This window comes from Chelonoidis abingdonii, chromosome 1 (genome assembly GCF_003597395.2).
Source record: "Chelonoidis abingdonii isolate Lonesome George chromosome 1, CheloAbing_2.0, whole genome shotgun sequence".
In the NCBI taxonomy this organism is placed as follows: Eukaryota; Metazoa; Chordata; order Testudines; family Testudinidae; genus Chelonoidis; species Chelonoidis abingdonii.
Genome location: NC_133769.1, coordinates 317,312,177 through 317,338,235, shown reverse-complemented (window position 1 = coordinate 317,338,235; position 26,059 = coordinate 317,312,177). Strand labels below are relative to the sequence as shown.

Below are 26,059 nucleotides of genomic sequence, written 5' to 3'. Positions count from 1 at the left end.
AGTCATAATAACCAATCGTGTATTTGATTAATCTTGCTGCTTCTCTCCAATAATTGTCTCTGAGCAGTTCATGATTCTCTCTAATGTGCTAGTTCTTCTAAAATACTTGCTGAATAATGACTATGAACTATGGTTGGTCGGTAGCTCATTTGAGAGCTCTTTATTCTGATAAGTCGTTGTATCCAAAGGGGCTGGCCAGGGGCAGGACATCAGCCTTGCAAGGGAGGGGGTGTGTGACAGTGACATCACAAAGGCCTTTTGCAGGACCTCAGCCTATTGGGCAAAGGTGGTGTGGAGGCAGTGTGACCTCACAGAGAGACCCTGACATCAACCAGGCAGGGCAGGGGTGGAGGGCAGGAGCAACCTCAGAGACCCCTGTGGCTTTGCTGCAACAAGTCTCCTTCTCGGTGTCTTCTCTCTTGAGGACAGAGAGAGTGTTAGGATTCATGTACATGAGCGTGAGGAGGAATTTCTTCAGAGTTTTCTCCTTTCCTTTTACTAGAAAATGAACATCCCTTTTTAGAAACTAAGAGCCTCAGAGAAGTTTGGAATCTGTTCAGTCTGATCCACCTGGTGCTGGCTGAATTCTAGGCATAGGAATCACTAGGTTAATGTAGTAGCAATTGATTTCATACCTTGGACTTTGTCCCATAGAATCACTGGGGACATGGGGGTTTATCCCCTTAGGTTTCCCTTTTCCTCTTTCCCGCCCTCCTTTCTCTTCTTCTCTTGCTTCTTTTTTCCTTTTTCCATGCTTCCCTCTCTCCACCAAGGAGGTGTGGGGGGGTAGGGGGGCATGTTTGCTTTCATTGTGGGAGGCCCTGACAAACTGGTGGGGCTGGACTAGTGCTATGAGTTGTCACCACTGGAGGGGATAAGGGACATTCTTTGGGACATCTGCTGAGACCCTTCAGCCTCCCACCTCGCAGGGTCTGAATGTTGATTGGCCAACAAGGCAGTTATTAACAGGGAGGAGAAGTTTCACTAAATGACTCATGGCTTTCCCTTCTATTGCAGTCTCTGCACAAGGTCTTGGCAAACCTCCTGGATGCCATGCTGGGAAACCTGCTGGCAGTGTCCTCAGACACAGGCTGCAATACATCTTGGAGGTGAGCACGACGAGGAGGGGCAGGGGGAAATTTTACCTTAGTGCCAGGGAGCACTGGCAAGGAGAGACTGGAAGATCCATTTTCCAATCTATCCTACCTTGCACCCCAGTGGTCCATCCTTGGTCAGGGCAGTCAGTGCGATGCTATGTTGGGTGCTTCCTACTTCAGGGACAGGGGAAGGAATTGAGACTTCAGGACAGGGCTCTGTCTGGTTCTACTGATCAGTAACCACAGGGCCCCTGGCTGGCCTGGGGAATGAGGTCCTCAACACCCCCTTCCCTGCCCCTGTGAGATCCAGGAGATGATCTTCACAGAAAAATCACAGGCTCCTTCCTAGAGAACCATGAGGGCCCCAGGGAATAAGCCTACCTCTCCTACAAGCACTGAGAGCGGAAGAGTTGTCCTCACAGTCGCTCCCTTCATATGGCCAAAAATTTTAGAGCCTGGGAGTGGGAAGGAGTCTGTATCCATTCTGATGAGCTGTTCATGAATCAGGAGTATGGAGAGGATGGGACACAGCATGTCAACTTCTGCATCAGGTCCAGAGTGTCCCTCCCAGGAGAGAACCAGGGCCATAAGGAGCAGCAAAGCCCCACTCTGATTCACCATCACCCTCCATGAATTTGAAGTGAGTGACCTCTGACCCTAGCTTTCTGACTCCAGGAAAAGGTGCGCTGGCTCTGATATGCTGTAGGATCAGCTTCTGCAGGGACTGTGGGTTGGGAGTGTCCTCCTTGGGAAGGCAGAATCAGACCAGAGAATGAGTTTGAACTTAACTTAAGCCTTCTTTTCTTGGTTCAGTGGTGACCCTGGGCCTTTAAGGGGACTGTGCTCCAGGCCTGGCTCCAGCCAGGTTCGTGCCTGGCCTTGGGCCCCTTTTTGTCATCCTGGAGCAGCTGGTGGTGCAAATTGTCATGGAGGACCCTGCCCACATCCTTGTGCACTAGGATCCTTCGGGGGCAGAAGGAACTAAGGGGCTACCTCTAGCTGCTCTTCTGCAGTGTCTCCTGCAGAGGGACTCGGGGGAGAGAGACTCCTGGATCAGAGGAGACAGGGAGCTGACGGTAGAATGCTGATGGAGCCCCTTCTCATTCCCTTCCATTAAAACTTGACACAGTTCCCAACAATAGGGAACCTTGTGACTCAGCTGGGTGTGTACATCAGTGACCCAGCCAGCAGGCCACGGAGGGGTATTTACCAGCTCTGTGAACTGCTGCTACATCAGAGAGGTAAATAAAACCATCTGGAAATGGGACTCAATAGAAGAGTGACACTGACAGAGAAGCATGGTGACAGGACCCCTGAAGAAATGAGCCCCATCCCATCTGAGACTGACCCTCATTGGGCAATGGGACCCCAGTCGAAACCCACCAAATCCTCTGAGATTGACCCCAACTGGATGACGAGTCTGTCTCTCGTTCTCCCTCTACCCAATTTAGGATCAACCCCCTGTGACAGCACCCCCCCATAAGGCTTTATGGAAATATGCTTACAAATATGTATAACAAAACTGGAATATGTTCTGTGCTACATATGCCATGTAACATCTATGTAAAGGTTATGATCTACGGAATTTATTAATCCTATTTGTATGCATGGAACATTTTTGTACTCAAAGTTATGAATATTGTCATGTACTGGCTTGATTTCTAAATAACCTTAGTAGAGCATTTGGTCAGTCCCTGGAGAAAGGAATTTCCAAAGTTAAGTGCCCAATAAGGAAGCACTTAAGGAACAATGCATCTTGGAATGCTCCAATCCACATAAGAAGTCTTCCTGGAGACATTCAAGATACCATGTGGCCAACGGCTTCTGCCTGTAAAAACTGTGAGTCATGCACCCAGCTCAGAAGTCAGCACTACCACTAGCAACAGCACAGAAGGATGGGAGGCATGGTATGATATTGCCACCCAGGGCTGTCTCTACCTATGCAAAGTATGAAGCTGCGTAGCATAGGGCACCAGGAAATTTGGGGCACCAAATTTCCTGGTGTCCTGCGCAGCTGCATGCTGCTCCAGGCCCTGCCCTGCGTCTTCCCACCTCCACCCCGCCCCAGCCCTGCCTCTTTCTGCCCCACCCCACCCTTTCCCCACCCCAGCCCTGCTTCTTCCTGTCCCAGCCCTGCCCCTTCCTGCCCAGGAGGAGTGCAGCAGGTGAGTCCTGGGGGATGGTTCCCACCGTCCTCCAAGCCAGCTCTGTGCCCTCCTCCCATGGAGGGGGCTGCGTAGGGCCCCAGATTAGCTAGAGACGCTGAGGGCCGGTGCAACCATTTAGGTGACCTAGGCGGTTGCCTAGGGCAATGGGATTTGCGGGCACCATTTTCTTTGGCAGTGACCGCAGCGGTCACCGCTGGCATTTAGGTGGAGAGAGCTAGAGCAGGAGAGTGCGGGGAGGGCTGCCTGCAGCAAGTAAGGAGGGGGCAGCACGCAGGGGAACTCCTCGCCTGACCTGCCTTCTCCCCGGTCACGCTGTGGCTGCTTCACTTCTCCCACCTCCCACGCTTGCGACGCCTAAGCTGAGTGACATCGCAAGCCTAGGAGGCGGGAGAACTGAAGCGGCCACAGCGTGCTCGGGGAGGAGACAGGGCAGGCGTGAGCTGCTTCAATCAGCTTAGGCGCCGCAAGCCTGGGAGGTGGGAGAAGTGAAGCAGTGATGGCGTGCTTTTGCTCATGCGCGGAGCAGGGGTAAGTTGGGGGGGGGTGCCTCAGGGCGGAGGGGGGGGTCATCTCAGGGTGGAGGCGCGGGGGGGGCGCAAGGTGGAAGTTTCGTCTCGGGCGTGAAACATCCTTGCACTGGCCCTGGGGATGCTGTTGCCACCCTTCCTTCTGTGCCACTGCTGGAGGTGGCACTACCTTCCAAGCTGGGCAACAAAGAGTAGCTGCCACTCTCCAATGGCCCATCTGTGAAGGCAAGGAAAAATCATGGACCGACAAAAGTTTTACCGACAAAAAGAGCTACCACCGCTTGTTGGGGCTAGTTTTATTTTGCCGGCAGGAGAGCTGTCTCCTGCCAGGAAAGAACGGCTACACAGGAACAGCTACCCATGCCACTGTAAGGTATGCAGTGTAGACATAGCCTTAGTGGACTGCATTTGATAAAGGGATGCCCACAGATTTCTTTCCAAAAGCCCTGTTCAGTGTGTGAATGCTTCACTGTCTGTTTATTCTCTTTGATATCAAGTATCAGAGGGGTAGCCGTTTTAGTCTGAATCTGTAAAAGCAGCAGAGAATCCTGTGGCACCTTATAGACTAACAGACGTTTTGGATCATGAGCCATTCTGGCTTGCCAACTACAAAACCAGTTTCTCCTCCCTTGGTTTTCACACCTCAACTGCTAGAACGGCCTCATCCTCCCTGATTGAACTAACCTCGTTATCTCTAGCTTGCTTGCTAGCATATATATACCTGCCCCTGGAAATTTCCACTACATTCATCTGACGAAGTGGGTATTCACCCACGAAAGCTCATGATCCAAAACGTCTGTTAGTCTACTCTCTTTGAGTTTGAATGAAGGCAAAATTACTGTTCAAATCAGTTTAAATCAGCCTTTGTCATGGCAAATAGAGATACACAAGCAGCCAGTTATCTGTGAAAGTAAACTGTCTGTGGATAACTGCAAATGCCCCCTTAACACGGGATTGAGAATCTGTCTTCTGACCATAAACTCTGTGTGTGTTCCTTTTTAATGTACTTTCCCTACTCTAATGCCTCATTGTCTACACTGCTATTCATACCTGTGCTGGAGGGTGGAGGGGGCTATGCATATAAAAGAGGCATGGAGTGTAGACATAGGCTAGGTCTACACTAAGTGAGAGGGTTAACCTAAGATATCTTAGGTCAATTTACCTGGCAGTGAGGATGGCGGCGAGTCAACCGCTGCCCTTCGCCCATCGACTCCGATTCTGCCTCTCGCCATGGTGAAGTTCCAGAGTTGACGGCAGAGCGATCGGGGATTGATTTTATTGTGTCTACACTAGATGAGGTAAATTGATCCCCGATAGAGCTATCACTACCCGCCAATCCAGCGGGTAGTGTAGACATACCCATAGTCTTAACCAAGCAAATCTACATTCAGACTCTCGTTAGTCTCCTAAAGCTGGGTGACATTTTTCAGCCAAAACTGTTTTGCTGGGAAAACCTCAGATTCTGCAAATTTTGAAATGTTTTGTGAATTTGACAGTTTAGCTGAATTGTTTTGGGTAAAAAGAAACTCTGAAATTAAATATTATGATATTTTAGTTAGCAATTATGTTTTTGTTTCAAAATGTCCTTAAAGTGTATTTTTTTAATCAAAAATATGTAAAAATGGTCAAAAGTGAAAGGAAACATTTTGATTTTGTAATAAGACTTTTCATTTAACTGGCAGTGAAATTTTTTCAACTCTTCAATATGCCAGAAATTTCGAAAAAAATTGAGTTTGGTTTGACCCAGAACAATTTATTTTTTGGAATTAATGCTGAATCCCCCCAGAAATCTGTTATTCACACAGCTCCATTCCAGCCTCCTGACTCTGTTCATGGGCAGATAAAGTGAGGCTGAAAATGGATTCACTAAAGTGGTGCACGGTGGTGAATTTGGCCCAGCGTTTTCAGATTCAATAATGATACAATGAACTAATGACATAGGAAACTTCTCCCTGTGATTCAGCTCCAATCACATTACATGCCTGATCAACTTAAGCACAACATGATACCAAGTGATAGAGCGTACCAGATGCTAGAATGTAATGCCAATTGATCCTCATGAGGAGAATCAGTGATGTTAGAGCCCTTAAAAGAATTATGTATATTATAGTGCTGGTTTTTCAACCAGTTACTGATTATGCTATTTAACACACATACCATCTTTCAGTTGGGTTTTGCTGACCTAGACAAGTCTTGCTAAAGCTAAAGATTTTGACATCGTACTTCTTGAATTCTGCCTGTCATGCAATTAATCCTGCTGCGCTGAGACAAGAATAAAGTGTGTAACTGCCTGCAACAAAGTCAGGTGAAGGTGCTGCCTAGGGAATCCTACAAATACCAAACTTGGTCCTTTTCCTACTCCTCTTGATTTGGGTCTCTCTTTTACTTTTGTCCCTCTTACTTTTTGTTCTGTTTAAATCTACATAACATTTTCCTTGGAAAAAGAACATAGAAAGCCATTACATCAGATTAAAGCAATAGATCATCATCTCTATGTGCTGTCTCTCTACTGTTTCATCCTACTCAAAGCACCTGGTCATCCAAAAGGTGGGAGGATGTTAACAGGACTCAAAAGTAGCTGAAGACTAAGCAGAACCCTGTAAAAATAACTATTGAGAGAGAGCAGAAGCGAGAACGCTTGCAAGACGTGAACATGCACAAATAGGTCAGTGTGTGTGATATGCATCCTAGGGTATTAATTTAATTAGCTCAAAAACTTACTCTCTGCTGTTGGTACAATTATTTGTGAAACAGCATGGACACTTGAGAAAGCAGTACCAGATGAAAGGAGAAAAGCAAATGGGGTCATAGGTGCCAACTTTTTCCAGCACCAGTGGGTGCCCATGCCTCTTGACCCCTTTTCCCACCCCAGCTCCACCCTTTTCCTGCCACTGGCTCCACCCCCATTCCAACCTCATCCCCAAAGTCCCTGCCCCAACTCCTACCCCTCCCTGCCCCATTAGATCCCTTCCCTAAATCCCCACCCCGCCTCTTCCCCGTGTGCTGCTTTGACCCTACTCCACAAATCAGTTGTTTCATGGCGCAAGCACTGGGAAGGAGGAGAAGCAGGACACGGCGGTGTGCACACGGAGAGCCGGAGGTAAACTGAGGCTAATTAATTAAGATGAGGTATTATCAGCAGGAGAAAACAAATTTTTTGTAGTGATAATCAAGCTGGCCCATTTTAGACAGTTGACAAGAAGTATCCTCACACCTTAACATGGGGAAATTGATTCAATTTGTGTAATGACCCAACCACTCCCAGTCTCTATTCAAACCCAAGTTAATGGTATCTAGTTTGCATATTAATTCAAGGTCAGCAGTCTCTTGTTGGAGTCTGTTTTTGAAGCTTTTCTGTTGCAAAATTGGCACCTTTAAGTCTGTAACTGAGTGACCAGAGAGGTTGAAGTGTTCCCCTGATGGTTTTTGAATGTTATAATTCCTGACGTCAGATTTGTGTCCATTTATTCTTTTGGATAGAGACTGTCCAGTTTGGCCAATGTACATGGCAGAGGAGCATTGCTAGAGATATCTATCTATATATCTATCTATCTATATATATATCTCTTCTTACTATATGTTCCACGCCATGCATCTGAGACAGTGGGCTGTAGCCCACAAAAGCTTATGCTCAAATTTGTTAGCCTCTAAGGTGCCACAAGTACTCCTGTTCTTTTTTTATCTTGTGCAGAGGTTCTCAAACTAGGGGTTGGGACTCCTCAGGGGGTCACAAGGTCATTACATGGGGGGTTGTGACCTGTCAACCCCCACCGCAAGCCCCACTTGCCTCTAGCATTTATAATGGTGTTAAATATATTTAAAAGGGGGTTTAATTTATTGGGGGGGTCATGCTCATACACTTGTGATGTGAAAGGAGTTGCTACTAAAAAAAGTTTGAGACCCCCTGATCTTGTAGCGATGGGAGCAACCCAGGATGCAGCAGCTGTTTAGTCTCAAACACCCCTCTCCTCCCTGCGCCCGCTGGCCATGGTACTGCTCATGCGCGCTGCGTCCGGCGGCGCGGCCCCGCCTCTCCCAGGGACCGAGCCCATTGGGCAGTTCAAGTCTCGCGGCCGGGCCAATCCAGGAGGCGGTACCGTACTGTACCGGTCGCCTAATTCAAACGGCGGAGCGGGTGGTCGTGGCGCTTCCGTGGCTCCTGCCCTTTATATCGTCCGCAGCTATGAGCGGCCGCCTCCCTCCGCAGCTGCCGGCCACCCGGAGATCCGAGCCAGCTTACAGAGGTAAGGGCCGCGCCCCCCTGCAGGGCCCTGGAGCCGCCGCTGAGACGGGCTCGCCCGCAGGTGCTGCAGGCCCAGGCCCCCCGCCGGCCCGTGGGAGTGAGCCCCAGTCGCCCCCTGCTCGGGGACCCGTCCTGCCCGAGCCTGGCTCTGCCCAGCCCCTTTCTCCCCTCCCCCCCCCCCCCCGCCAGCTTCAGGCAGCCGGTGGGTCGCATAGCGGGCGGGGGAGACGGGACATCGGGTGAATCCGGGTGTGAAACCCGCGCAGCAGCCGAGGTGAGACAAGGTGGGTGAGACGCACTAGGCCCACAGTCCCGCAGGATCTCACAACACAGAGAAACGAGCTGGGGGGCAGGGGCAGGATCCGTCACCTGTGGCTGAAAAGGCGGGGTAGCCGCTTTGTCCACATGGAAACATCTGGTTCGTTTACACGGAATCAACTTCTTAACACTCTTTTCTAGCGAGTGTGAACGTGTGACCAGGGCCTGTGCAAGTACTAGGCGGCCACCTGGGGCACCGAATTTCGGGGGGGTTCGAAAAGCGGTGCCTAAAATAGGACCAGATAACAATCAAGAGGCAGGCTGCAGATCGCAGACCGGAGGGAGGATAGGAGTACTTGTGGCACCTTAGGACTAACAAATTTATTTCAGCATAAGCTTTCGTGGGCTACAGCCCACTTCATCGGATGCATAGACTGGAACACACAGAGAGGCGATATTTATACATACAGAGAACGTGAAAAGGTGGAAGTATGCATACCAACTGGAAGAGTCTAATCAATTGAGATGAGCTATCGTATTAGACTCTTCCAGTTGGTATGGGTACTTCCACCATTTCATGTTCTCTGTATGTATAAATATCTCCTGTCTGTGTGTTCCATTCTATGTATCCTGTGCAGTGAATTGTAGCTCATGAAAGCTTGTGCTGAAATAAATTTGTTAGTCTCTAAGGTGCCACAAGTACTCCTGTTGTTTTTGCAGATACAGACTAACACGGCTACTACTCTGAAACCTTTAGGGAGGACATAGATAAGAACCATGCTCCCAGTGAATTGCTCTCCGAATCGATAACTGTACAGATTGCTGTGTTGGGAGGCACATTACAGTACTAGCTCCTCTGTCTTGTAGATCACACTGCAGCAGCCAGAAGGAGAGTGGAAGGCTGGAAGTAGAAGCCCAGCCCTCCCCCCACCCCCCCCCACCCACTGGGGCTGAGCTGTGCTATCAGTGTGGTGCAAGCCAGCTGGCTTTCACACGGCATGCTCCTCGGAGAGCGGGCTGCAGGTTTTCCATGGGCAGAGGCACTGCTCCCTCTGGAGAGAAGGGAGGGAGGCTGCGGCTGGCAGCTCTGTGGGCTCTCTTGCGTGGAGGGGGCGGCTAAGCCGCTTTAACTCACCTCCCTGTGCTCTAGCTTTGGCCTGAGGGCCCCGCACTCTCTGCTGTCACAGTCTTGCCTGCTCCCCATACTGCCCTGCTGGAGCGAGAGCAGGACGGACTTATGAAGGCAAAGCAGGCCACATGCTCCCATTGTCTTATTGCAAGTGCACTTGGCCCGCTGCTGCTGCATGCCAGGGACTGGAGAGGATAGTGTCCATTTCACCTTGCATCTCTTTGAATCCTGTCCTGCCCGCCGCCCCCCTCCCCCTTCATACCTAAACCTGGTTTTCTTCCCTTCCCCTCCCCAGCCAAACCCGATCCTCCCAGTGACTGGACCAGTCTGCTTCCCTTGCACTCTCCACCCAAACCCAAACCCCCACTGGCCGAACCCGGTCTGCTTCCCTTCCCCACCAAACCCAATACTCCACTGACTCAGTCTACTTCCCTTCCCCACCAAACCCGATACCCCACTGACTCAACCCTGTCTGCTTCCTTTCCCCGAAAAATAAATTCTAAATTATAATGTGTTACTCTGTGACAGTGTATTGTGTATAATGTATGTGATTTATTTTAAGATCCATGCTAGGTTATGCAAATTGAAAACAATAACAATGTCCGCACTGTCAGGTTATTCATTTATGCACATTAAATAATTAAATGTAATAAATTTTCAAGCTGAACATGTATTAATTCTAATGAACAATGCCACATTATACAGTATTCATTTTTGAAAGTTTTTAATAAGCAGTGCTGGATGGGGATGCAAGGTGGAAGTTTCGCTAGGGTGCAAAATATCCTTGCACCAGCCCTGCATGTGACAGTTCCAGGGGCAGCACAATTCAACTTGTCTTTAATATACACAACTATCACTACTGTTGTGCCTTAAAGATACTTTGTTTAAAAACTGATTCTGCAGCCCTTGCTGAAAAAATAGCTAAATTCATCCCAGTTGCTTCCTCCTTAAACAAAAAGAGCCTTGAGAAAGTATGCCTTGAAGATGATCTAATTTGGGGTACTGTCAGATTTAAGTGGGGGGAAGCAAATTCTACAGTAAAGATGCTCTAAGATCAGTCTGCTGCAGATTGTAGCCTCATTTAGAACAGATTGCAGGAATTCAATCTAGAGATAAGAGGCATGGATGATATTGGTGAGATCAGTATCTGAAAGGAAAGACCAGAACTTGTTAAGCAGGAAGATATAAAATTGCTCTTGACCAGTGCTGCTATCTGGTCATCGCAGACAGTTCAGGTTCGAAGAGAACTCCAAGATTGGAAACTTGAGTAGCAAAAGAAGGGCCTACTTGGTCAAAAAGGGAAATGTTCTCAATAGGGCAGGTAAAAATGTGACTTAAAAACCCACACATTTTATAAAACTTAAGTAGAATGTTTTATTTACATGTTGGTAAGGTTTTTTCTTCCCACTTTATAGTCTAATTGCTAGAGTCGATGATTTTTGTACTTGTTTGGTCAATTGTTAATAGAATTTGACTTATCTAGAGAATTTTCACATTTAAAATGCTGAAAAAGACAAGTCTGAGGCCTTATTAATGACTTGACTATGAGAATAAAACAAATTCAGATAAAATTGATAAGCAAATAGCCCATTCTGTAATTACAGCCAGTGTTGCCTTTTTATAGGTTGTTTCCACAAGTCAAGACAGCTGAAACGCTTTGATTGGGCTGTAGTCCATCAGGATTTGCACTTTGAGGTTAACGGGACTCTTGCTCCTAAGTCACAAGTGCTTTTGAATATACGACTCCTGTGTACCAAAGGGTTATAAGGAATAGGCAGCATGGATTTGTCAAGGACAAATCATGCCAAACCAACCTAATTTTTCTTTTGACAGGCTTACTGGCCTAGTGGATGTGGGAAAGCAGTAGATTTGATATAACTTGATTTTTAGTAAGGCTGTTGACACTGTCCCACATGACAGTCTCCTAAGCAAACTAAAGTTTTCCTGCTTTAAAATTCACAACCCCCACCTTGTGGATGCAGTTATATCAGTATAAAAGTGGTTATGCCAGTATACCTTTATTCTGGTTTGTGAAAAATAAGCTATACAGTGCAGACTGAGTAGCTGTGTCACCCCTGCCCTGTATCCTGGGGTGCCCTTTACAATGTCTTGCTTCTGTAGCCTCCAGCCTGGAATGTTCCCAAAAAGCCTCCAGCATGTAAATCATTTCCAGCCATGTCTGTGTGTACTGCAGCGAGCCACCCAGATATACTTTGGCTCTTACCAGCCTTGGTTATGCTGCAGGGTGACCCGAACGTACCCCCAGTCCCAGATTTTCCCCCCAGTAGGTCCTGTACTGCCTAGCCCTATCCTGAACAGTACAAATATATTGAGCCCTATATTGCTTTAAGAGAGTAACATGTGCACAATTTGTTACCCCAAATGGAGTTACCCAGACACTTCAGCTTGAACACACTGAATTAGAGAAGGCAATAAAACAAGTTTAATTACAAAGAGATTTTAATTGAGTACAAATGAAGAATAAAAGTCACAAATGGTTACAAGAAGAATAAAGATAAAATGTTTACTGGTGCCCAACTTTAACAAATGATTGGCTTTAAAGCAAAGTTTTTCACCACGTGCTTTCTGCAGTCTTATTGACCAAACTCTTTTAGGTCAGGACCCCTCCCCCAGAATCCAATGGCTGCTTCCTTTGTCTTTTCAGGGGGAGTAAATTATAGAATATTAGGGTTGGAAGGGACCTCAGGAGGTCATCTAGTCTAACCCCCTGCTCAAAGCAGGACCAATCCCCAGACAGTTTTTTACCCCAGTAGTTCCCTAAATGGCCCCCTGAAGGATTGAACTCACAACCCTGGGTTTAGCAGACTAATGCTCAAACTGCTGAGCTATCCCTTCACCCAAACATATGACCTTCTGGAGAATGTGATAGGCAGGGTAGAAAGAGTGGTGCCTTGGGGTGTTTGTCCTTTTTTATTGTTTGTCTCTGTCTTGAAAAATATTTCCAGCTGAGACTCAGGGGACAGTCTGTGTGGGAGGATATTCCTTGCTGTTTTTTCTCCCCACCTGTTTGAACTTCCTTTGTCCTGCTTGATGACTTTTCTTTACTGTTTAAATGCAAATGAAGGTAAGCACACATTCTTTCCTTTCCTTAGGATAAACCTGTTTGCCACCTGTTTGGGCAGGGCTGTAGGGTTTGGAATGTGTGTTGTAAGATTCCCCTGTATGGGGTTATTAAACTCCAGTGTTGCCAAATGTATTTTACCAGGACAATACTGACCAGCAAATTGAGTTTTCAAATACATTACTAGGCATACTTGAACTGTACAAACAATATTACAATGATGTGAACACAGGGATAGACTGTCAAAACGGGCATAAGGCACCTTTATTCTGATACAAAAGCCTTAGTATGGACTTGGTTACAAAAACCTCATACCCCTAACTGCTATAATTACACTGGTATAGTGTAGTGTAGACCAATCCTGGGTCTAATGAAACACCTGCATAGTGTTATCAGCATACGGTGACAGTGCAATCCCAAATCTTCCTTAATGCCTTTCCTTTTCTCTGTCACAGTACTATTTTCAACGGACTTTTTAAACACATTGGACAGGAAGTGAGAAGGAAGCAAATAGAAAAGCAGGTGGAGACAGAATGGAATTTTTCTCTGGAGCTTATACCTTAGAAAAGTCTCTTCTAGTTCTGTGAAAAGCAGATTTTTAACCTTTCACCTGAAGTCGCCGTGGGTAACAAGCTGCACCTTCCCTCACATGGCCTCCAGCAGCTGATATCAACCAAAGTCCTCCACTGATAGAGGCAACCAAATAAATGTATATATTATATAGCATAAAATTCTTCCAAAACCCAGCACCAAGAGGTGAAATATTAACAATGAATGTTAGGTTGTTAAAACAGTAATCCTAGATTAGATTTAACACGTCACACTACTGTATAGAATTCAGATTTAAAATCTGAACACTGCATCCTTAACTTCTGACATGGAGACCAAAAAGTGGGCCAGGGAGCTAAAGCACAGCAGTGTAGTCGTGTCACCAGTACTGTAAAAAAACCCACCTCTAGGAGGGGATTAGCTGTACACTGCCACTTTACAGTGCTGAAACTTGCAGCACTTAGGGGTATGTTTTTTTTCATATCCCTGAACCACCAGAAACTTGCAGTGTTGCAAAGTGGCAGTATAGATAAGGCCTAGGTTTGTTCTCCCTCACGCTTTATGGTAGATTTTTGAAATGCCTGAAAGGTTTTTAGCTGCACTGCCGCACCCCCCCCCCCAATAATAATAAAAAATTCTACTTGTTCACCTTTCTCTTACTGAATGACTCTGACAACAACTAGAGAACTACTAGTCTTACGACACTAGAAAACCTGTGGGGGTGAAAACTGATTGAGATAGGAAGTGACTTCCATTGAGACCCTTAATACTGAATTGTGTGTGGAGGAGGGAAGCTTGGCTGAAGATTCAGCACCCTGCTCCTTCAGTTAGGGGGCTGAGAGAATTCTTTGTCTACATCAGTTGTCCAACTCCTGCAGTAAAAACAGGGGAATTAAGGCTTCACATTCCTGAGTGTCTCACTGAGGTGTAAAGACCAGGTTTGTGGTGTTTTCTTTAAAAAAACAAAAACAACCCACAACCCTCCCCCCCCCCAAACAAACAACCCAACCCTTTCAGGCCTTTTTACATGTAAGACATCTAAAAACATTTCTCCATGCTTGTTCTACTGTGGTTCTGCATCTGGGTGGTGAACAAAAAACACAAATATAAAATGAAGATCAGGTTCTGATGGCTTTACAGTGTTGTCTGTCTGTAGACTGAGGGTTACGTCTACACTACGGAATTATTCCGATTTTACGTAAACCGGTTTTAAAAACAGACAATTTTATAAGTTGAGTGCACGTGGCCACACTAAGCACATTAATTTGGCAGTGTGCGTCCATGTCCGAGGCTAGCGTCGATTTCCGGAGCATTGCACTGTGGTAGCTATTCTGTAGCTATCCCATAGTTTCCTGCAGTCTCCCTGCCCTTAAGAGTTCTGGGTTGAGAGACCAGTGGCTGATGGGGACAAAATCATTGTCGCGGTGGTTCTGGGTAAAGTCGTCAGTCATTCCTTCCTCGGGAAGCAACGCAGACAACATTCGTGCCTTTCCCTGGATTGCCCTGGCAGATGCCATGCCGGCAAACTATGAGCCCGTTCAGCTTTTTTTTTTTTTTTTTTTTTTTTACAGTCACTGTATGTGTACTGGATGCCACAGACAGATGTGATAAGTCCAGCGCTACACAGCAGCATTCATTTGCTTTTCATGATGCAGAGACGGTATCAGTGTTCTGTACCGTCTGCTGCTATCATGGGTGCCCTGCTGAGATCGGCCAGGGGTTGCAAGGCAAAACTGGGATGACTCCCGAGTCAATCCCTCCTTTATGGTTTCTAAAAATAGTCAGTCCTGCCTAAATATGGGCAAGTGGCTAGAGAACCAGTGATCAGAGAGCACCAGCTGCTCCGTGTCAGATCCCGCAGAAATGATGAGCTACATACCATTCATGGGGCTGCCCTGCAACAACCCCACCCGTTGCTTTCCTCCTCCCCCAACCTTCCTGGCTACCGTGCAGTGTCCCCCCCATTTGTTGTCATGAAGTTATAAAGAATGCAGGAATAAGAAACAGTGACTTGTTAGTGAGATAAAATGAGGGGGAGGCAGCCTCCCAGTGCTATGACAGTCCAGGCAGGTCATTAAGGGTGTGGGGAGAGGGCCCAGCATGGCGCTGCATGCTAGTGCAGGCAGTACAGAATCTTTTCTTTACACAGGAAAGGGAGGGGCTGATGGAGCTCAGCGCCCAGTTCAGATGAGGACGGTTACCAGCTGTTCTGTACCATCTACTCGGAATGACCAGGAATCATTCCTATTTTTACCCAGGAGCCCCGGCCGACCACCTGAGGCAAGCCAGAAGCACTCACGGCTGATGGTTGACGATGGATATCAGTCATATTGTACCATCTGCCACCAGGGAGGAGAAGAGCAGATACTGCTCTTCACTGCTGCAGCATCGCGTCTACCAGCAGCATTCAGTAGACATAGGGTGACATTGAAAAAAGTCAAGAAACAATTTTCCCTTTTCTTTCACGTGGTGGGGGGAGGGATAAATTGACGAGCTATACCCTGACCACGCTGGACAATGTGTTTGAACCTATAGGCACTGGGAACTCACGAGAATGCAAATAGTTTTCGGAGACTGCTGTGGACTGTGGGATAGCTGGAGTCCTCAGTACCCCTCCCTCCCTACCATAGAGCATCCATTTGATTCTTTGGCTTTCTGTTATGCTTGTCACACAGCACGTGTAGCCCTGGAGATTTTTTTCAAATGCTTTGGCATTTCATCTTCTGTAACGGAGCTCTGATACAACAGATTTTCTCCCCATACAGCGATCAGATCCAGTATCTCCTGTACGGTCCATGCTGGAGCTCTTTTTGGATTGGGACTGCATCGCCACCCGTGCTGATCAGAGCTCCACGCTGGGCAAACAGGAAATGTAATTCAAAAGTTCTTTTCGAGTGATTGCTCATATCCATTCCAGTTAGGGTGTGCGCGCCGCCGTGTGCACGTTCGTCGGAAGACTTTTACCTAGCAACACCGGTGGGTCGGCAGGGCGCCCCTGGAATGGTGCCACTATGGTGCCGGATATATACCCCTGCCGACCCAGCCGCCCTTCAGTTCCTTCTTACCACGCCCGTGTTGGTCGTTGGAACAGTGGAGCGCAGCTTAGCTGACTCCGCTTCCCTTAGCTACTCGTAGTTCTTGTGTTTACAGTTAGACAGTTACAATCCTTATACGTTTTTTTCTTAATAGCTAGTTTAGTGATGCGGGGTTCGGGGAGTAGCCCTTCCCTGCAACCGGTGCCGAGCCATGCCCGCTCAAAACCAGTTCTTAGTCCGTGCTTGGCCGGCCTCGGCCCGTTCTGACAGGAGATCCACAGCGGACTCCTGTTTACGGTGCCTCGGGGGATTGCATTTCGCAAGATAAGTGCCCATTTGCACGGCGTTTCAGCTGAAAACACCATGGACGCGGCACTTTCATTTCCCCTCCACCTTCTACACAAGCGCGGGCTACTTGGCGGACAGAAGTGCCTCCTCGGCACCGGGACCGCGCTGGCACCGGCCGTTGCCGGCACCGAAGTCGACTCGGCACCGCTCCAATCTCTCTGAGATTGAGGAAGCCACGACTCCTCCTGCCAGTGCGACAGCTCCCGGCACGCGCCGTGTTTGAGCTCCCTGCTCCTGCTGCTTCTGTGCCAACTGCACCGCAGCCAGAGAGCTCGTTTAAGTCAGATCGCCTGGCACCAAACACCTGCCAGAGACACTGAGGACGCCGGCACCCTTGATTCCGGTCCCGCGGGCCGTCGAATCCAGTGCCTGACTGCTTCCCGGCGCACGCCGTGGTCGAGCTCTCTGCCGCTCCTACTGCTCCTGTGCAATCTGTCGGATGCCCGCACCGACTGCTGACACACTGGCGCGGTCCAGCTCCGTTGATACCTATCCCACGTGGACAGTAGAATCCGGTGCCTGACAGCTCCCCGGTACGCACTGTGGTCGAGCTTACTGTTCCTCTTCACGCGGGAGGCATCTCCAACGGCGAGGGTTTTCCATTGCCCATGACAGAGTAGATGCTTGCTGAACCCCGGCACCGCCGGTGCAGGTAATAGTTCTCTTGGCAAGCCTCCTGGATGTGTCGCGCTCCCATCCTCGGCACTGGTCGCACTTGCTGCCGCACCAGTCGGTGTCCCCTTCACGGCCCGATAATCTCGGCACCGTTCTGGCTCCCATCACCGCTAACAGTGCTGTGACTGCCGAACCGCTCCCGACCTCGAGATCTCCGTTGACCTCCGGCACCGCTGTAGTCGGAGGTCCGGATCTTGTTTCCACGTACCAGTGTGCCTTCTGGTACGGTCCCAGGTGCCAAAGTTGGGGAAGGTCTGGTAGAGTCAGCGACTCTGACCATGCTTTTCAGCACCTCCATGGCATCCGGTCACGCACCTGTCTTCCACAGCAGACAGCTCTTATGCTCCAGACCGCGATTCTGGTTGCCCACAGCACCCTCAGGGCCATCAGGACCTCCCTGGAGGGTACGCGCTCAGTGTGGACCTCCAGGTGCAGCAGGTCCCGGAGAACGGAACCCGGTAGTAGGATATTCTATCGGCGGTTGCTGGCCTACCCGTTTATTCGGCCCATCCAGGCGATTGCCGATACTCTCTGGAGGGTTCGACTGCTTGCTTGTCCGTCCTCCTCCCTGCTCACTGGTCATTCAGTGGGTTAAGAACAGGAAATGGGATGGCCAGCAGGCGCCAGCCCGAAAAATCGTAGGGGCTAGGCGAGTGACCCTACTCACTCGCAAGGTGTACTGTGCAACGGCCTTATAGCCCTACGTGGCAATCAATGAACCCTGCTTAGTCCCTATAATCGTAACACCTGTGGATGGCGATGGATTAATTTATGGAGCTTCTCCATCAAGACTCCCGCCCAGAGCTCACCGCCCCCCTTGAAGGAAGGGAAAACAGCGGCCAGAGCTTCCCTCCACGCCTTCGTTCCCATAAGGAGCATCTCATGACGTCAGGTTTGAAATCTCCTGCCTTTCACGACTTACCAGTTGTTGGTGGAGGCCTCTTTGCAGTGAAATCACTCTCCGGACGGCAAAGCCTGCAGGACAGCAGGGTCCTCATGCGATCTCTCTCGGCGTGCATACGCCAACGTCCTATTGCAGGCACTCCCGTCCCCCAGCAACACTGCCTCACTCTCTGTGCCTAGCCACAGATAGGGCTTTGGCAGACGGCGCGGCTGATGTGGTCGCAGACGACCGTCAGGACCCCGAGCGGCCAAGTTCGAGGTCCCTCGCAATCGCTACGGGGACCAAAGACAATCTTTCGAAGGTGCGCCCGAGGGTGGCGTACCGGTTACAGGCCTGATCCCACTCCTACTTCCTCTTGGCGTGGTCCCAGTTAACTTCAATCCGCTGTCTTCTACACATGGTGGAGCATGGGGGGCCACCTCCACTTTGTTCCAACCCTGTCCCTCTTCAGGGACTCCTCCCGGGCGCAATTCCTCTTACAAGAGATGCAGACGCCGATGGACGGAGGGGCAAAGGGGTTACTTCCCTTATTCCTAACCCCAACCCATACGATGGTCTCAGACCTGTTCCTAGACCCACAAGAATCAACCAGCTTTATGATAAGGTTGAAGTTCCGCATGGTATCCCTGGGAACCATTATCCTGTCCTGGGATCCTGAAGTCTGGTATGCCGCCCTTGATATGAAGGACGTGTACTTTCGCAATGCCACCTTCCCTCTGCACAGGACATACCTCCACTTTCTAGCCAACCGTTGGTGCTTCCAGTTTACGGTCTTGCTGTTTTGGCCTTCAACAGCCCCACAGGCATTTCCCAAGTGCGTGGCCATAGGCACCTCCACTGATGTCGCACATGCGTTTCCGTATCTGGACGATTGGCTCATCTGGGGAGACTCCAAGACACAAGTCATCACCATGTGGGCATCGTCAGGGACCTATTCACATGTCTAGGCCTGATGCCCACTATGGAGACATCCTCTCTGGTTCCCACGCAGGGGGTAGACTTCCAAGGAGCTATCCTGGACTCCGAGTGAGCCGGATCCTGCTTCCCACAGCTACGGTTTTCAGGCGATGGCACTGATCATCCGAAGTCTGCAAACTTCCACCGGACAAGGGCCCTATGGTCACGATAGTCACCATTCCCTCGAGCACCTTAGACTCCCTAGACCGGTGGCTAACCCCCTCCCTGATGTGCGCAGGGATGCCGCTCCATCCTGCATGATGGCATCCGCCTGGCGTGCCAGGATTCCAGCAGCAGCTGCGAGGCCGTGACGACTCAGTGTTACGCCCAGCACAACGGCCATGTGCTCCATGAAGAACCTGGGAGGATCATGGCCCTCCTCCCTTTGTTCAGGAGGCCATCCATCTCCGGCACTTTTGCATAGCCCACTCGATACGATTCTGGTAGCATCCTTTCTCCCAGGCATCCGGAACGCCTTGACGCTTCAACTCGGCAGCTTTCCTGTCTCATGGGTGGTTTCCCTGCCCAGTGTGCTGCATTTTGTTGCCGGAAGTGGGAGTTTTTCCCCACATATGGACCTTGTTCGCTTACCGCATGAACAGGAAATGTCCGCGTTCTGCTCCTACCAAGGTCTCTCTCGGGACCGATCTCGGACGCTAGCGTCTCAGGCCATAGAAGGGCCAACACGCTCCCCCAGCTCATTGGGTCCTGCTCAAACTTCACAGGGGCAGGGTGCGCATCATCATGGTCACTCCAGCGTGGTCCAGGCAGCACTGATACACCCACATTCCTCGGCCTGTCCATAGCCAACCCAATTACCGTGCCACTCCACTCATACCTCAGGACCACGGCAGACTTCGCCACCCGGACCTGCAGTCTCTTCACCTCACGGGTGTGGCTGCTGCGTGACTAGCAGGGTAGCAGGAAGCCTTCCACCTGGTCAATGTACTGTGCCAGGTGGAAGCGTTTTTTCTACAGGTGCGAAACGCTTAATCTTACTCCCTCTTTGCGGTTCGATTCCTCTATTTTGGACTACCCGTCTGGCCTACGGCAGCAGGGCCGTAGCGTTCATCGCTGCGGGTACACTTGGCAGCATCTTTACCTTCCTCCCAGGCTGCGTGATCGTTCTGTGTTCTCACTCTCTAGGTTTCGAGTTCCTCTAGGGCTTTGGAGCGCTTACACCCTTAGGTACACTGCCCAGCTCAACCTGGGACCTCAACATGTTTTAACCAGACTTATGTCTTTCCCTCATTCGAGCCGTTAGCATCCTGCTCGTTGCTATGCTGTCTTGGAAGACAGCTTTTCTCGTAGCCTCATTAGCCAGACGAGTTCTCGAGCACAGGGCTCTTACGGTGTTCCCCATGCACTATTTTTCCCAGACAGGTGCAGTTACGTCCTCACGTGGCTTTCCTCCCTAGGTGGTGCTGCCTTTCCTGTTTCCACGCTCAACGCGTGGGGACAACAGTTGCACTCTCTGGACGTCTCACAGCGCTCGCAGTTATGTTGAGTGGACAAAAACCAATTTCCTGACCGCCCTCTTCGGTCGCGGTAGCAGACCAGGAAGGCCCTACCTGTTTTCCTCTCAGAGGACTCTCTCGAGTGATAACATGCACCACACTGTTTATTGTTTGGCTCACTTTCCCCAAGCCCACATCACTATGCATTCTACCAGGGCTCAGACTTCGTCTGCCGCCTGCTGATCGTGTTACCTACCCGAGATCTCTCGCGCAGCTCCATGGTCTTGGTCCATACCTTTGCTTCGCAATTATGCTCTGGGTTAATAGTCAAGGGATGCTGCAGCCTCTGGCTCAGCGCTTTTGCATTTTGCAGTATCTCACTCCGACCCCGCCTACATAAGGTTTGGGATCACCTAACTGAATGGATATGAGCAATCACTCGAAGAAGAAATATGGTTATACTCTTGTAACTGTTGTTCTTCGAGATGTGTTGCCATACCATTCCACACCCGCCTTCCTTCCCACTGTCGGAGTAGCCGGCAGAAGGAACTGAAAGCCGGCTGGTCGGCAGGGGTATATCCGGCACCATAGTGGCGCCACCCAGGGGCGTCCTGCGACCCCACTGAGTATTGCTAGGGTAAAAGTTTCCGATGAACTCCACGCGGGCCGCGCGCACACCCTAATGGAATGGATATGAGCAACACATCTCGGAAAACAACAGTTCAAAGGTAGTACCGGTTTTGCGGTGGGGGCTTTTCCTGTTTACCTGGCCACTGCATCCGAGTTCAGATTGCTGTCCAGAGCGGTCACAGGGGTGCACTGTGGGATACCGCCCAGAGGCCAATACCATCAATTTGCAGCCACACTAACCCTAATCCAATATCGTAATACCGATTTTAGCGCTACTCCTCTCGTTGGGGAGGAGTTCAGAAACTGTTTTAAAGAGTCCTTTATATCGATATAAAGGGCCTCGTAGTGTGGACGGGTGCGCAGTTAAATCAGTTTAATGCTGCTAAAATCGGTTTTAAACGCGTAGTGTAGACCAGGCCTCAGTGCTGGCATAAGCTCCTCTGTGCCCTTTATGATGGCACTTCATTGTTGCTGCTGCAAGTGGAACTGCACCAATGCTAGACCCACAGTAGAAGAGGTAACAGTCCCTGTAGAGGCAGCCACAGAGAACAAAAGAACACCTCTGTGATTTGGGTTTGGTTCTTGTTCAATGGTTAATTTAGCAGAACCACCAACTGTGAGAAATGTGTAAATAAGCCACACTTGAATATATACAAAATGTTAAATGAAAATAAAGATAAAATTGCTCAGTGTGTGGCTATTATAATTCTGACTATATATAAAAATCATTTTCTTCAAATCTCTGCCCAGAGGCTTTATTTATTAATTTGTCTTTTGAGTCTTGATAAAAATGAAATATGTTTAGGCCAATTTGATTCTTATAAATTTGTTAGAAATGGGTTGAGCTGGAAATAAGGATTTTGTGTAACACTAAAAAAAGTTCAACTCTTTTTTTAATCCATTAGAACAAAGAAGACAAAAGGTTGAAGAGTACTTGTTAAGAAAAAAGGCCATTTCTGGATTGCTCATACAGGAGAAGCGGACAAATATCAGGTGGAGTCAATACCTTTGTTTAATTAAATCTGTCTGCCATGAAGGGGCCAGTTTACCCCTTTACACTCTTGCTGTGGGAAACTGAATTACCAATCAATAGCACTTAACCAAATTTTAAAAAGTTACATTATTTAAATCTCTTGAGTTTTATATCATGCTCCTGGCTAAAAGCCTCTGAATAACAAATACTGCTTAACATATTTCCTAGAAGTATAAGTGATAGCAAACCTGTAGAGCAGATATAGTGTGGTAAGAAGAACTGAGTAAGAGAATCTGAGTTCTAATCCTGGCTCTGCTATTGATTTGTTGCGTGACCTTGCAGGTCACTGCACCGCTGTGCCTCAGATTTCCCATCTATAAAACCAGGAATAAGACTTGCTTTCCTCCTTAAGGGGTGTTGTGAGAATTAGCATAAGATGTCAAATATTTGCTATATTCCTACAGCTAATTTGTAGCAGGCCAGGATGTTCACTGGAAACATCATGCTAACTTAGTACAATGATTTCTAACCCTAATTATCAATGCAGCGGCAATATTGCTCATCCTCATTGAGTACTTAAATCTGTCCTTTCACTTTCTTACTCTTTTTTTTGGTTTGGGCTGGGGGTGAGGTGTTTGGGGTGCAGGAAGGGGCTCTGGATTTGGGGGGGATTGGAGTGCAGGCTTACTTTGGGCGGCTCCCAGTCAGCGGTGCAGCGAGGGTGCTAAGGCAGGCTTCCCGCCTGTCCTGGCACCATGGATCATGCTGTGCCCTGGAAGTGGCCTGCAGCAGATCTGGCTTCTAGGCAGAGGTGCGCAAGCGGCTCCGTGTGGCTCTCACCTGCAGGCACTGCCCCGTTGGGAAACGGCCAATGGGAGTGTGGAGCTGGTGCTCAGGGCAGAGGCAGCACGTGGAGCCCTGTGGGCCCCCCCACCTAGGAGCTGGACCTGCTGCTGGTTGCTTTCAGGGTGCATCATGGTTTTAGAACAAGTAGGGACTAGCCTGCCTCAGTCAGGCAGCACTGCTGACGGGACTTTTAATGGCCCGGTTGGTGGTGCTGACCAGAGCCGCCACGACCCAGTACTGGGTCACGATCCGCAGTTTGAAAACCACTGTTTTATAGATAATAGCTACTAACTTTGTTTCTCTTTTGTGTTGGCAAGAGGAACTAGTATACATGTTTTATGCTTGTGGCATGAAATATTACTATGCAGTGGTTTTGATTTGTAAATTCAAACTGAAATAGATTCCCTTTTGGGACAAAGTTACTATTGTGCTATCTTGTGGACACCATGAATGCTAGATCTTGGTGGTTTCCCTGCTTAGCATAGAGGAATGTTACTATAGTGTATATTATGCAAAATATATTTTTAGCTATTCTTAACTCTTTGCTTTTGACTTTTTTAAAAGCAATAACAGAACTGGGAAAGCAGCTAGTGATAAACCGGAAGACAAAATAAAGGTCTTAAAATCTGCTAAGCAGAAAATGGTAAGTTTTGTATGAGGGTTTTTTCCTTTACATAACTGATAGACACTGATAAAACTGCTTGTTTTGAATTTGTAGCTACAAATTCAAATCACGTTTTGTTGTTTAGCATTAACATAAGTGACTTCCACAAGATGGAAAAATGTGTATACACGTAGCAGTAAATGGTTAACTGGTTAGTGTGAATGAAATCTTAATCTGTGCTCCTGCAGAGCCTTACAAAGTGCTTTCTTTATGAATATACTGTATCCCAATATTTTTTCTCCAGTACAGAATACGCTTTCTGAACTGACTGAAGGGACTGATTAATGGAATTATCTTACTGTGACACCTATAGTTCAAACTGTGGAATAAATTCCGCTCTGATATCCTGTCTTCACATACTCATAACTTCAGGAAATAATTTTTGGCTGAAATTTTCCATGTTTGTCTTTGTATTTTAAAGTTTGAGAAAAATCTCTTTAGCTGTTAGGGAGTGGAAAGTTCTACTGTAAAAGGTCTAATATCACTTTAACAGGACCATAATAAAAAGCCGTTGATAAAAATCTAATGTGGCATGGCTATAATTGTGAAGTGTGTGCTTCTCAAAGTTATAAGGCACCGATAAACCTCATGAGTATGTTTGGAGTAATCTGCTAAAAATCTTAGAGCTTAAAAATGCTCTTTCCCCACTTGTAGATCACTGCATATGGCCTTTCCAGATCTGATGTGCACAGAGATTGTTGGTAGGACAACTTGTAAGAGGAGATTGAACAATCAAATTGAAATTTCCTCTCCACAAATTGCCTTGTCAGGAAAAGCGGAAAATATCAGAATATACATCCACAATTTCAGGATTTCCAATTTACAAGATGTAAGCCATCAACCACAGAGTATAACTAATACAACAAGAATAAAATTAGAAGTAATAGAATGAAATTAAGAAGGAATGTTGGAACTGAGTGCTAGGCAGGAAGTTGCCCAATGGGGAGAACTCGAGCTGTAGAAAACCATCCAAAGGAAGAGTTGAGGAAACCCTTAGAGTAGGTGAAAGGGATCAATATTTCATTGATAAGAGGATGAACAAGATGGGTTTCATAGATATCCACTTCCTGTGCGGTAAGAACACTGTTAACTTGGTTAAGTCCTAAAATGTTCTTTCTAAATCTCATGCAGCATAAAAAACAGCTTTAAAAAAATTGCCCTCCACAGCCCATGAGGTTCCAGACAGTTGTGTGAAATCTATAAGGCCTCTTGTGATGCTTCTTGGGGCTTGCCTTTCTCAAACAAGGCATGCCCTATGGCCCTAAACTTAGTGTCCCTCTAACTGGTAAAATGAGATCCTAGAAATTAACTTATTAAAAGTTAAGTTTTTAATAGTCTATGCTCTCCCACCTGTTTTCTGCATCCCCCTGCGCCAAAAAAAACCCCTAAGAAAAGACCTAGAAAAAAGTTAGTGTCTCAGAAAGAGAAAAAGGCTAGTGTCCCAGAATGACAGTTGACCTACATCTTGGAGAGAGCATCTTTACCATCAAACTCATTGGATCTTCCAACGTTCTCTTACATATGCTGGTTGCTGCACTACATCATTTGCAGTAGAGCAGGGCTATCAAACTCATTTGGGGAAGAGGGTTGCATTCCATATTCAATAATCTGTGGGCTGGGATATAACTTCATACTCCCCTCAACCTATAAGGAATCTCCTATTAATGTCAGGAGGTGGCTTTCACAAAGACCAAGGGAAGAACAGAGTATATAGTAACTAAACTTCTTATTTATTCAGTACCTTATTGTCAGGTTCAGTAAGAAATATGTATTCCCCTTTAAGCCACAGCTATTTACTCTTGTTTCTCTCACTCTGTACTTCCCTCCTTGCAGCAACTTCCAGTTCCAACTTTTGGAGGCCTTCTCTCCCCACCACCTTTTCCATTTCATCTGCTAAAATAGTCAGCACTGAAATCTTTAATGTTGACTTAAATATTCACTGGGTTTTATATTTGATTCTCCAGTAGGATTACAAGGTGATGGGGTGTTTGCACTCAAGTTGTCATTTTGGGCTGTCTGCTGCCTCAGGGAAAGGATGTGACATTGGTTTATACTCTGTTCATGTCTTTCTCCTGTGGGAATTTTGTGCTACTGCATGTGCACATAATTAATAAGCACCGCAGATTTACTTTTTGCGCAGAAAAAAGCTTCTGCCAAAATGTTGCTGCAGTTCTGCCTTTTGCCCATCAGAGGGTGCCGTGGTGATGGAACATAGCTGCAGCTCCCTGCCAGTGAGGGAGAAGAGCTGCCTTCCCAGTAGACCAAGTCAGGAGATAGGGGCTAGTGGAGGATGACAAACTGGGGAAGGGGCTGAATGGGAGTGGAGGCACAGGGCCACAGGGGGGAGGGAGGTGCAGAGACACATGGAGAGGGGGTGCAGAGCTATGCAGGGACAGAGGAGAGACTGGGTGGGGGGGGGGACAGATGCATGGGGATGGGGGAGGGATACAGGGACAAGATGGCTGGGTGGGGGCACAGACACAAAGGGAGGGGGGGACAGGGAGACATAGGGGCAGG

The 26,059-nt window shown here is 48.1% G+C and overlaps 1 protein-coding gene across 1 annotated transcript in view; it reads left to right on the top strand.

Annotated features, from left to right (window-relative positions):
• The first annotated feature begins 7,912 nt into the window (after positions 1–7,912).
• CKAP2 (cytoskeleton associated protein 2) overlaps positions 7,913–26,059 on the top strand; it is a 35,938-nt gene continuing 17,791 nt past the window's right edge. The window contains exons 1-3 of the mRNA XM_032795170.2: positions 7,913–8,036; positions 21,965–22,052; positions 23,443–23,521. Coding sequence (XP_032651061.1) covers positions 7,976–8,036; positions 21,965–22,052; positions 23,443–23,521 — 228 coding nt within the window. The 5' untranslated portion in view covers positions 7,913–7,975. The remainder of the gene's footprint in view (positions 8,037–21,964; positions 22,053–23,442; positions 23,522–26,059) is intronic.